The sequence below is a fragment of the Etheostoma cragini genome, chromosome 5, assembly GCF_013103735.1.
Source record: "Etheostoma cragini isolate CJK2018 chromosome 5, CSU_Ecrag_1.0, whole genome shotgun sequence".
Taxonomy (NCBI): domain Eukaryota; kingdom Metazoa; phylum Chordata; class Actinopteri; order Perciformes; family Percidae; genus Etheostoma; species Etheostoma cragini.
In genome coordinates, this window is record NC_048411.1 from 27627057 (window position 1) to 27639518 (window position 12462).

Sequence of the window (12462 nt, forward strand, 5' to 3'; positions counted from 1 at the left end):
AAACAACCGATGCTGTGTTTCCAGATGAACACACAGAAAAAGATTAAAGAAAGGTTAAAGACAAACACGGAAACCAGAAGTTAATGTTTCTGCTCGTAAACGTCAGAGGCTGCAGCAGCACTGTTTGTCTTCAGACATCTATATTTCTATTGAAAATGATTTAACCACTTTTCCTCGAGTGAAGAACACTTCACATACGGTCCATTTTACATTAACAAATTAATAAATACACAGTCTAAACCCCCAGTAATTAAAATGCACATTTTAAACCCCCTAACAGATACAAACGTTCCAAAAGTTCAACAAGGCTCATTAAATATTTATAAAATATATAATAATAATAATAGTATATAGTATTTAAATCAGCCATACTGAGGGCTGAAGATATTTCATGAACATGCTCAACAGTTAAAAAATAAACAAAGTCAAATTTGTGCATGTTTGCCTGCAGCCTGGTGAGAAGGGTTCCCCCGAGGGGGAGAGAGAGACGGAGCGAGAGAGGAACCACGTATCGTTCGCCCGACACCTCCACACACACCATCACACACACCTGGGTATGAGCTACAACCTGATGTCAGGACAGTACGACATCTACCAAGGTACGACCGCTCACTGAGCCCAAAATGTGCCAAACTGACCGCGGCTATTAAAGTACTGCATCATATGTGAAACGGAAGCTGAATTATACTTCACATCAATTACTTGTGAGGTGCATGAAGGCTGTTGGAGTAAAGCTAGTGTTTTGAATTAACAAGTTTAGCTGTCACATATGGCTGTAACTATCGGACTGTTAGTGTAAGTAGTTGCTTGATGATAAGTAAACAAAGAAACATCTTTTCTTTTCTTTTTTACCCAAACTTTGGTCTTGACTTTTTCTCATGACTGGTTTCATCAGTGCTGGAATAAGTATTACATTTTACTGGTATTAGCCTGTACCTCGGACTTTTTCATCCTCCAAATAAAATTGATTGAAGTAATGAGATAGAAGTAGTAAAAATGTCTCCATTACAAGTAAAAGTGAAATGACATTAAAGTTTGTAAGTATAATCAGGACAGTGTTCTCAAAGTATTAAATGTAAAAGTACACATAAAATGTTCCCTTTGACTGTTATTATTATTCTATGTATCTTTATCAAATTGTTAATACGGGCGTATTATTGTTTTGCCCAAAACAGTTTAAACCTCAACCACTATTAAAAATAGATTCAAATACTTAAAATAATTAAAAGAAAAAGCAGCAAATCCTTACATTTGTGAACACAGACAGTGTGAATGTGGTGCTGATTTTCCCCCACTGTGTTCTTACTGCTCTTTGTTGAAGGCTTGAGCTCCAGGTCCCTGGTCTCCACTCAGCAGTTGTCAGGACACTCCTCTACTGGTGAGTCTGTGCTTACCAAAAAAAAATGTAGAAGTATATTTAAAAAATGTAAAAAAAAAATAGACAAATACTGAGAGGAAGCCATCAAAAAGTACATTTTATTCCACAAGACTCCAATCTTGATTTATGGGATGTTTTTATATAAAAGAAGATGAAGATTCTTAGCCTGTCAAGTTGGGTAATTATGAAAAATGTTATACAAAAAAGTAAATCTATATTCTGATATGGCTTCAAAGATAAATAAAAAGGTTTGAAGAATATTTATCTAAAGAAAAGTAAACAGCTGCAATTTTAAAAAAAGAGGTGTACTTCGTTTATCAGCTTTGGAAAATCTAACAAATCTAATAAACTGTTTCTGTGGTGGCAATATTTTGTGTGCTCCCGGTGTGAATCACAGACTCATAGATTATCCACTGAATGTGCATTTTATTAAATAAATTGCCTGTTTTAGTTTTTATAAAAAAACTGGGAACAGAATAAGTTGGAGAAGCCAATAAATCAGATATCTAAACTGCCTTGTTGCCTCAGTTATCATGCTGCAGATCATTAACCACTTTGCAGTGTTTTCTATATATATTTTCAGAGGTTATATTTATATATATTTAGAGATTATATGTCGCTGCCTTGGTTTGAAAGTGGGAAATAATGCAGAGGGAACCTGTCAGGCCGTAAACTGCGTAAAGTGATCATTACTTTGCTGCTCCAGAGACTGCAGTTATCTATAAATGGTAATTGCGGTGAAATAGAAGAGATTAACAGGAGCGATGCTGACAGTGGAGGAGACCCAGCAGCCCAGAAAGGAAGAACAGCAGCTAGTTTCTACAGAAGCTAATTGTCAGACCTGATATCTGAAGATCACTAATGCATTTTCTTCTCATCTTGTGAACAAACTGTTTTCCCACAACCACAGTGTAATTATCTCATTATCTCTAATCAAACACAATGGTAATATTAATTTGTGTGTAGGTCTGTTTATGTTATCAGCTTGCATTCAATGGTGTTATAACTTTATCTAAAGGCTTAAAGGAATGACATTTATGTTGTAGTCACAAATTGGAAGTTTTCATTTGTCAACAAATTTGAGAACAAATTCAGTGGAGCAATTGCAGGCAATACAATTGTTGTTTGCTGGCTTCCTCCAGCAAAATGCATTAAATAAAAACAAAAAAACATGCAGGTAAATATATACAAAATAAACAGAAAGTGATGTTTCATTATGTGAAAATCTGAAATCATTGCCTTGTAGGATTTCACACACAAGGAATACGTTGGTGCTAAACTCAAGAGAGATTCTGAAAAAGTTAAACACACGTCACATACTCCGTTGCTCTGATTGTTTGTAGGTCTATCCGTTGCTCTGATTGGTTGTAGGTCTATCCGTTGCTCTGATTGGTTGTAGGTCTATCCGTTGCTCTAATTAGTTGGTCTACCCGTTGCTCTGATTGGTTGTAGGTCTATCCGTTGCTCTAATTAGTTGGTCTACCCGTTGCTCTGATTGGTTGTAGGTCTATCCGTTGCTCTGATTGGTTGTAGGTCTATCCGTTGCTCTGATTAGTTGGTCTATCCGTTGCTCTGATTGGTTGTAGGTCTATCCATTGCTCTGATTGGTTTTAGGTCTATCCATTGCTCTGATTGGTTGTAGGTCTATCCATTTTCTTTCCTGGTTCAGTTGAAACGCCCCTATAATTACAGCCCAACGAAGCAGTAGCACTTATATTGTGACTAGAATTTGAGTATGACGACGTCAGGCTAGAATATTTATGTAAAGTCAAACCTTTCACATCATTGGCATGTGGCCCCACTTTGAGTCTTTAGGGAATTTAAGCAGCAACGGTGGAAGGTACAGAAAAAAAGGTCCACTTTGCGCGACATTGTAGCATAACGGTTTACTAGGAAGAGCGACTGGTTTGCCGTACCCAACAATACGTGAAAGTGTTAGCAGCCAAAAGTGTTTCAGATCACTATTCAAATCAGTTTGCAGAGACTCCAGACTTGATGCAATCATTCATCGCAGTGAACTTTTTGTAGCCTTCATTAATGTCATCACACGTTACATAATCTACATTCTAAAGATCTTGAATCTTTTTCCTCAAACATTTTCAACTTGTACGGATGCTCAAAGCTAAACCATCAGCTCTTGTGTCTTTGGATTGATTTTATAAGCAATCGGACCACCTCTAGTCCGGCTGAAGTCTTGACTCTAGTTCCTGAGATAAAAGGGCAATATATGACTAAAAGCTTACATTTTGTCCTCTTGTCTCCACAGAGAGCGAAGGGAAGAAGTAGGACCATGTGAGAGACCAAGTCTCACATGAGGAACGGCAGAATTTATCAGACATCAATTCCATGGTGTTTAATAAGCTTCGCCTCGCTCAGAGGCAGAGAACTAAAATTAAAAAAAACTGTCATTTCTTTAAAAAAACACCTGTTTTATAACACGTCGTTGATGTGCAGACGAAGGGACAGGAAGCAGGATCAGCAGGAACTGTCTGTACCAATCCAGATCACTGACTTTTGAAGCTTTCAGTTTTGCAGGATTTTGACAGAAGCAGGGTGGCGCGTAGGAAACTTAACATGCCAGAGCGCCGCACATCCGCCCAGCTGCAGCTGTGGTGTTCCCCTTCATGAAATGCACATTTATCGTAGTGTATTATGATGACGATGTGACTGAATGTACTGAAGATGACTTACATTATCCCATTAGTGTTTTTTTTTTTTTTACTATTAAGGAAACAGCATTAGGAAGCTAAAAAGTCTATTATTATCCTTATTATCCTTATCATTCTGATTATTGAAGTGGTCCTCCTCCCTCCATAGTGCTGACGCTACATTTGTATTACTAACCTGTACTTGAGCGTAACCATGTTGATTGTATTGTCTTTATGTGAGAGTAAACCTTCACATCAACCTGCCCAGTGCCATGTAGGATCCCAGTGGTGTATATATTCTGTACAGATTCATGGCTGGGCACTAAAATGCTTTATTGTACTCTATGTTGATCTCCATCAGCCATGCAGGGGAGCAGCGGGCGGAGCGTGGAAAACCCACAGGAAAAGAACCACTATTAGCCGAGTTCAGTTCAGCAGCCGCAGTTTGTCCTGTCGGCACACGTTCTATGGTTCCCCTTACGTAATGTATGGTGCACATATGACACATTATATTTGGTTAGGGCTAAGGACAAGTGTGTCATTTAGTAAATGACAGCCCCAGATTGTGCCTCGTGGATTCTTTCTGGTCACTGTTGATCTGCACATCTCACTGATGGTCTGGAGCTTTCAATCGTACCGCATAATGCCATTAAACTGTAGGTGGACCACAAGATCAATTCAGAGAATCAACTTTAATTCAAACAAGGACAAAAAACGCTCAGAAGGATGGGAGATTGAATATCATCAATTCCATGCTAAATGGAAAAACTCCCTCTGCTGAGGAAGATGGTTTGATACAACTAAAAGCTCCAGATCAGCTGCTCAAAGGACCTTATGGTCAGATTGTTTTGCTTTACAAATGTTCATAGTTGGTAGTAGACAGGAAGGAAACCCTTTTTTTGTCCCAAACAACAATGGCAATTCAGTGTACACCAGAAAGAATAGAATTAAAGGGGAATAGGATATGACTTGAAGTTGAGTTTTTTTAATAAAATTGACTTATTTAATATACCACTTGAACATAATCAACAATGAGCAGGGATTTGTAATGGAAAAATTATGTTTAAATAAGAGGTACAACCTGGGGTTAGGTAAATGAAATTAATGACAGATGCCAGTGAGTGCATCCCAGTTTATTTGAACATGAAAGACGTGATTGTGCCAACTATACTTTTAGTCGCAGCACCTCTGAAAGACAATTCCAGTGTTAAAATGAGTTTTTGCTCATTATAACGTTTACAGCCGACGCTATACTCAAAACAAAATAGAATTTGGTTTGTTTGCTCAGGTACAATAGTGAGTTTATGACCAAAAAAAAAAAAATCTATTTACTTTGTATAAGTCTTGTTTTTAGGAAATAACAAGATGTGTAAATAAAAGCGTTTGCTTGCAATGCCATAGTCAACAGCAGTTTGAGAACTGCTAAATTCAGTTTCAGTTTTGAGTATCAAGCAACGGCTCCAAATTAATGCTACATCTGAGATGACAGAATAATAGAAAACATAGTTTAGCACGATGAAAGCTGGAAAACCATTCACAGTACAGCGATAGAAAACACTGGAAATGTCTTTTAAGTAAAATGAGATGCCAGTGGGGCTGTACATACATGTCAAGAGTCCCACAATCCTTCTCTCTGCCCCTTGCTCCCATGCCTTCTACAAGCGTACTAGCTCACTGCAGAGCCTCTGATGGACAGAATGGTCCGGTTTTATCATTGGTGCTGAAACAGCTGCCACATCACTAGAACAAAGAACTGTCAAAAAGTTAGCAACAGCCATTGGGCCGATTCTGGTGGAATGGAAAAAAAACATTCACGTTAGCCTGAGTTATCAGGAATTTACAATTATAGTCCCATTTTGCTTAAAGGGTTGGCTGCAAACAACAGGCAAAAAACAAACTGCCGCAAATGTGACAATAAAAATTGCTAATTTAGGCTGACCATTATTTGTATCATTGAGACGACATGGCTAGCATTCGGGTTAGCTGTCCTAAAATAATGCAAGAACATGTTTGCCCACTCTGCCAACTAAGCTTAATGAGAAAATGTGCAACCTGTTTACGTGGAGGTCCAATCAGTGTTGTGATAAAGAAGGTCTCCAGCACACTTCTGTCCAAGTGAAGAGTAAAAACTCCCATGGCTCTCTGGGATTGGCGTTAAAGACAGCATCCCGCAAAAACTGCCCACGCTGACATTTATTGCAGCAGAATGATTTTGTTTCTGTTGGCATCGGAGGGCAATTTTAACAAAGTCACCAGCAGTAGTAGTTTACCTTTGGCAGCTCAGGTTCTGGGGAGTCCCTGTCGGCCATATCCTCCCCGCTGCATTTCTTCTGCCGCACACTCTGGCTCGAACAAACACTGCTGAAGTCAGCCAAAACGTTGTAAAATCTATTCTCGTCCATAAAGTACTCTGCACTCATTTTGGGATGCCATTTTCACAGTTTGCAATACAAGCAAAGAAAACTGGAAGTTGTGTTTTTGAGTAGCATCTAGAGCACGCTCCCTGGCTACCCTGGAGAAATCTAAGCTGAAATAGCCTGTAGTTTTTCCCTGCCTTCCTTCCTCAATGTTGCGTCCCTGGATGCAGGAAGAACAACAGATTTTGCAGGTGAGAACTCAGCTCCCTCGGTCAATATAGCCCTCACTGGGAAATGTATTGCTTCAAACGGCCTGATTTAACCATCAAAACTGATTGGACATTGACACAAAGAGTTTCCCTTTAATGTAGCATAATGCAATGTTCATGTCATGTGGGGTGGAAGTCTTTACTAGTACGAGTTGGAAAACTCCCAATCCCAATGGCCTGACCTTGTCTATCAGCGGCTCTGTCTCACTTAAACACAACACCTTACCTGCATAGTATCAGTGATCATTCTATTACTTGAATATAGTGCTATGAACTCTGTTTACAAAATGCTGTCATCTTTTGGGAGACACAGTGTTGTCTCCTAAAGGCTGCTTGGTATATGTTCAGTTCATCCACCTGGTGTTTCCAGTTAATTACACTGCAATCGTATAAACATGGAACCTGCTGTTGCTTTTTTATACTGTATATGCCTTAATTCATATGTATGGCAATCATGATTAAAGGATGTTTATATATATTCTTTTGTCTGTGCAGTTTTCTCTTTACTACTAAAATATTTGTTTTCGTACATAAACCAGCATTCATTTACAAAAAAACTATAATATTACTACATGGAGTAATATAGGGAGATTCCAATAAGTCTAGTTTTTGTTGACCTTATAATGAACAAGAAGAGACATATTGTGGTACAATATTATTCCTTCATCAATTGCAGTTGGTTCATGGTCTAATGTCTTTGAATTTGAAAATGTATCATATTTTTTTAATTAGTGTTTAATTACTTGTGCAAGTTAATTAATAAAGGCATACGAGTTTAATATAAGTGGATTACTATTAATTATTATTATGATGAATCATTTTCCCTTTTAATGTGATAATGATTAACTTGACTGTAGTTGTAGAAGCAACAGTCAATGAGTAGAAGTAATGTAGTGCAGTGCTCTGCACTTCCACCTCCGACCAGCAGGGGCGGTGAATACGCTAGCGTGTTTGTCATCACTTCCGGTTTTAAAACAAAATGGGTGGCGCCAAACCTTGACAACAAAGCGGCTGTTTGCTGCATTCAACGGACACTCAGCGTCCAAGTAAACAAACTCTGCTGTGTTTAAAAGTTACGTCCACGTTGACTTTCCGAAACAAACAAAAGTGTAAAAAGGAGTTTGAATAAACAGTTTCCCGTTACAGTTGTACAAATGTCAACATGGCTTCGAAGACAGACCAACTTCTTATCGTTGTGTCCATCCTCGAAGGTAAGCACACATCTGTCTTCTAACGTTAAAGTAAATTAGACAGTTAACATTACGTGTGACAATAGTATATGTCTTTTAACACTGAACTCAGTTACACGACTGTCATGTGTAACATATTCAGCTGGCTAATAAGTAGCCTGTCATGCTAGTTAGCTTTAGCAGTTAAATCCTCCCTGATCTGAAGTAGCGTCAACTGTCCGAGAGCTGAGGAAGTGTTCAGATCCTTTACTCCAGTAACGTTAAAAGTACCAACACCACGCTGTGAAAATACCTTACTAAAGTAAAAATCCTGCATTAAAATTGCTACTTTAGTAAAAGTACGTTAGAAACAAGACACAAATAAACTAAATGTTTTGAAGTGTTAAAAGTAGAAGAAGGTTGTACTATTGTTATGTCAAGTACCTCAAATTATGTCAAGTACCTCACATTTGTACGTAAGTAAAGTAGCTTTACTTGTGCAAATGTACTTTGTTACATTCCACCACTAATTCCAGCTTCTTAAATGTGAACATTTTCTAGTTTTTCTCTCCTCGGTGATTGTAATCTGAATATCTTTGAAATATTTGAGGACGTCATGCTGGGCTTTGGGAAACAGACACTCATTTCTGAAGTGCTATAGACCAAACATCTAAACTATTAATGGAGAAAATAATCAATGGATTAATCGTTAGTTGCAGCTTTATACTGTACATCAGTATTGTGATATGAGTATCTGGATTTTGTGATTAAACTTAAATTTGTTGCTTTCCTCATCTTTGAGGTTATGGGATGTCATTGTTAAGTGATATCTCGTGGTTAAGTGACACAATGGTGTTTATAGAGGCTCACAGAGAAACAACAATGATTTAGAGAGTAGTTGGACTTTATAGTAGACTTATTTCTTTAACTCTACTTAGTTATTTACTGTTTTCATTGTCAAATCAAGTAGAAAGTAACTCCCAGGGCAGGCGTACCACCTGTATATTTATTATCTATCTAACTAATTGTAAACAGTAAATGACACTCAGAATGTCAGTTTGATTTGCTACGTTCCAGCCAAATCCTCTTGAGTGTGACTCATCATCTTGACTCGTGGTAATTCAGCAGGTGAAAGTTTGTTTTGTACTCAGGAGAAAGGTTTAGGAAATAATTGAATTTCCCCTTATCTTGAATGTTCCCTTGGGGATGAATAAAGTGTCTATCTATCTAAACCCATCTTTCTTTCCCAAGGTCGCCACTTCCCAAAGAGTGGTCGTCTCAGTCTGGTGGTCCAGGCGAGCTTCGATGGCGAGCAACTGGCCACAGACCCGGTAGAGCACAGAGAACAGCCGCTCTTCAGCACCGAGCTGGCTTGGGAGCTGGACCGCAGGACGCTGCACCAACACAGGTCTTACTTACTTACATGTTTGTTTGATTATAGACATTACAAAGAGATGCAAGAACAGCCAAGATTCAGTTAGCTAAGAAGTACAAAGACAGTTTTCTTTCACATGACTTAATAATCAGGTTCAGGTTACTTTAGTGGAACCCGTAGGTAAACTAGGTTTACAGTCTAAGAGGCAGGACACCCTTAAAACTTTGTAGTTTAACATAACATGCATACACAGACATTTATTAAACATCTAGAACAGACAGTAAAACATGGATATAAAGAATAGAAAACAGTACACGACCAAAGCGCTTGTGTGTTTTGTGGAAGTAATTCTACAGTTTGTTCAACAGAGTGATTGCCGCTGGGACAAAAATGTTTTTAAATTTTGTAGTGGGACTTTTAGCCTCCGTCCAGAAGGGGGATACTGGAATTCCCTATTCATAGGATGCAGGCAATCTCCTAAAATGGCCCTAGCTATCCGCTGAAGTTGTTTAGCATACAGGGATGTGGGGTGCAGCTGGGGCTCCCCAGTCAGTTTACCCTGATCATTTTCAAATTTGATTTAGGCAATTCTTGTGCTTAATTGAAACACACCCAAACAGTGATGCTAAAGATGATATAAAATGTGTTTTTATCTCATCTGATCAGACAATACAACTTTTATAGACACAGTCACAGAAGGGTAACACCTTAAGAATTACCTATCATTAGATTTGATTAGGCAGTATGTTGAAAAGGTTGTAGGGCAGCAACTAAAATTTGATTTAATCTGCTGTTTGTTTTCCATATTAATCGATTAAGTAATTGGTCTATAAAACATTTATTTAATACACCACTTGCCCATTACAGTAATGTTAAGACAAGGAAAAGAAGCAAATTCTCATATTTTGAGACGCTGGAACCAGCAAATATTTTGATTAATCGTTTATTAAAAATGATTGCTGAATAAATTACTTACATTTCAGTAATGTATTTATCAGCTAACTGTTGCAGCTCTAATTGACTCATTTAAACACTGACATGTTGTTATACTAACCAGTGTTGCTTGATGTCCAGAATCCCATCAGGAAATAAATATTATATTTATATTTGTTAATGATGAGAATAATAACTTTTATTACACCTTTCAATACTACATTTTAAAGTGATTTACACTAAAAACAATAAAAATTAAAAATAAAGATGCCAAAACAACATAAAGCCCTTAAGATTAAATAATTACAACTAATACAATCAATTAATACAAGCTGTAAGATAAAAGTGAGTTGTAAGAAGAGATTCAAAAGTTCCAAATGTTAACTAGTAGTGTTAGATTTAGTAAAAACTAATCAACACTAAAATGTTTAATATGAATGTACTTCCTGTCCTCCCAGACTGCAGAGAACTCCCATCAAGCTTCAGTGTTTTGCTGTCGACTCTGTTAGTAAAAAGAGAGAGAGTGTCGGCTACATCGTACTCGACCTCCGATCTGTACAAGACGTCAAACAGGTGAGCCTCTTCTCCATCTGTCTGGGTGACATGTTGAAGTGTTACGATCAGTGACATCAAGCTGTTGTTCACTGAGACCAGACCAGTAAAAATGTATATTTTTGCCGGTTAGGAGCCTCGCTGGTATCCGTTGCTGAGCAGTAAATACACCAAACAGAAACCAGCCCTCCTCCTCAGCATGGCGCTGGAGAACGACACCAAGCCCTCCGAGCCCTCTCCTGATAGGTTCAAAGCCAAGAAGGCCCCGCCTCGACAAGGTCAGCTGGTTCATCAATGCTGTTCTTGCTGTTTTTACATTACTGGTATCTCTTGTATGTTACTTGTATATGTAGTTAATAGTTTATAATAATAACACACATGCTGCAGTAGAAGGTTAAAACTGGGACACAAAAGTGAATACATTGCAATTTGAGCTGTTTGGTGTTTATATGATTATTTATCCGTATCATGCTGTAAAAACAACACATCCAGCAGTATTGTGTAAGTTAAAAGACTCAAAACAACAGTTTTGTGGCTGATTTCTTGAAGGCAGTCTGTCTGCTCTTTCTGTCCGGTAAGCTTTGTGATCTCTGCCACACTCTGCAGAGATCCAGATCCCACAATTCTCACTCATGTGCAGTTGATAAAGGAAAAAATGAAGTATATAACTCAGAACCTTTTGGATCAGTAATAACATACAGGAAATGCAGTAGTTCTTAACAATAAGAAAATTACATGACATAAACAGTAGGGGTGTGCAAAAAATCATTTTGCATTTAAATTGCAATTCAAGCTCTACCGATTCAAAATTGATTCATAGAATTCCAGAAACAAATTCATATTATTTTTTTTTTTTTATTATATTTTTTGTTGTGTGTCTACTGCAATCCCATGGTAGATAGACAGATACTGTATTGATGCCCAAGGGGAAATTCAAGCTCCCAGTCGCTTACAGACAATACACACAACATACAAATAACTCAGAACAGGATGTTAAAATAACAAACAATTCCACATGAATAATATGGACATACATACATACATACATGGGAAAAGTAACTAAATTTACAGTACATACTGTTCATCTTTTTTAATAAAGAATCAATCACAAGCCCTAAAAATTCAGAATGGAATCATGACATTTTCTGAATTGTATATCCCTAATAAATAAATTAAATTTTTATATTCTGTTCTCTTTCCTCTTGTCACTCTCTTGTTGTAACCTGTATGCTGCTCTGCTGTCGTAGGTTCTCCTGCAGTAAGTGACCTGCTGCCAGACAAGCTGGAGGCCTCACTGATCCCAGATCAGGGTTACCATCAAGTTGGACCTGCAGATCACTGCTCTGACATGTTCGTCCTGTCCGTCACTGTGGCTTTTGCTACCAAACTAGAACAGGTGAGAACAGTACGTTTACCTCTGACCATCTGATTGCTAACCTCTATCTATGCAGTGCGGTATCATTCAGTAGAACGCCTTAAGAAAAAACTACTGGCCAGATTTTCATACAACTTAGTGGTAGCATGGGAACCCATAACATTTTTGAGAGGATCTGAATCACAGGGCGGATAAATAACACATACAATTTTCACTTTCGTTAATATGTGCTGCATTTGTGTAGTGTTGAGTTTCCAAATTCACCAAATTCACACTGCATTTAAGCTATAGTACAACATCATCATGTTTATCTGTCTTGTCCTTTTCAATTCAATACTTTTGATCCAACAATAAAAACTTCAAGTATTACCATTTTTGTCGAGTTTGAACCATCAAAGGGCTGACT

General features: G+C 37.8%; 2 protein-coding genes and 1 long non-coding RNA gene across 5 annotated transcripts in view; 2 read left to right on the forward strand and 1 right to left on the reverse strand.

The window, feature by feature from the left end:
* znf608 (zinc finger protein 608) overlaps positions 1-6151 on the forward strand; it is a 49335-nt gene extending 43184 nt beyond the window's left edge. For both annotated transcript variants that reach the window (XM_034871152.1, XM_034871151.1), the window contains 3 exons: positions 452-599; positions 1322-1378; positions 3645-6151. In XM_034871152.1, coding sequence (XP_034727043.1) covers positions 452-599; positions 1322-1378; positions 3645-3664 — 225 coding nt within the window. In that variant the 3' untranslated portion in view covers positions 3665-6151. The remainder of the gene's footprint in view (positions 1-451; positions 600-1321; positions 1379-3644) is intronic.
* Positions 1-9411, reverse strand: LOC117944436. The gene is made up of 3 exons (XR_004656577.1): positions 9338-9411; positions 1296-1305; positions 1-12 (listed from the first exon to the last, which is right to left on the reverse strand). It is a non-coding gene; the product is annotated as an uncharacterized LOC117944436 (long non-coding RNA).
* Positions 7619-12462, forward strand: part of LOC117944393 (centrosomal protein of 120 kDa) — a 20939-nt gene continuing 16095 nt past the window's right edge. The window contains exons 1-6 of one of the 2 annotated variants that reach the window (XM_034871158.1): positions 7619-7698; positions 7799-7863; positions 9073-9229; positions 10588-10702; positions 10815-10959; positions 11929-12077. In XM_034871158.1, coding sequence (XP_034727049.1) covers positions 7815-7863; positions 9073-9229; positions 10588-10702; positions 10815-10959; positions 11929-12077 — 615 coding nt within the window. In that variant the 5' untranslated portion in view covers positions 7619-7698; positions 7799-7814. Of the gene's footprint in view, positions 7864-9072; positions 9230-10587; positions 10703-10814; positions 10960-11928; positions 12078-12462 lie in introns of both variants that reach the window. The other variant, XM_034871156.1, reaches the window with a different exon arrangement.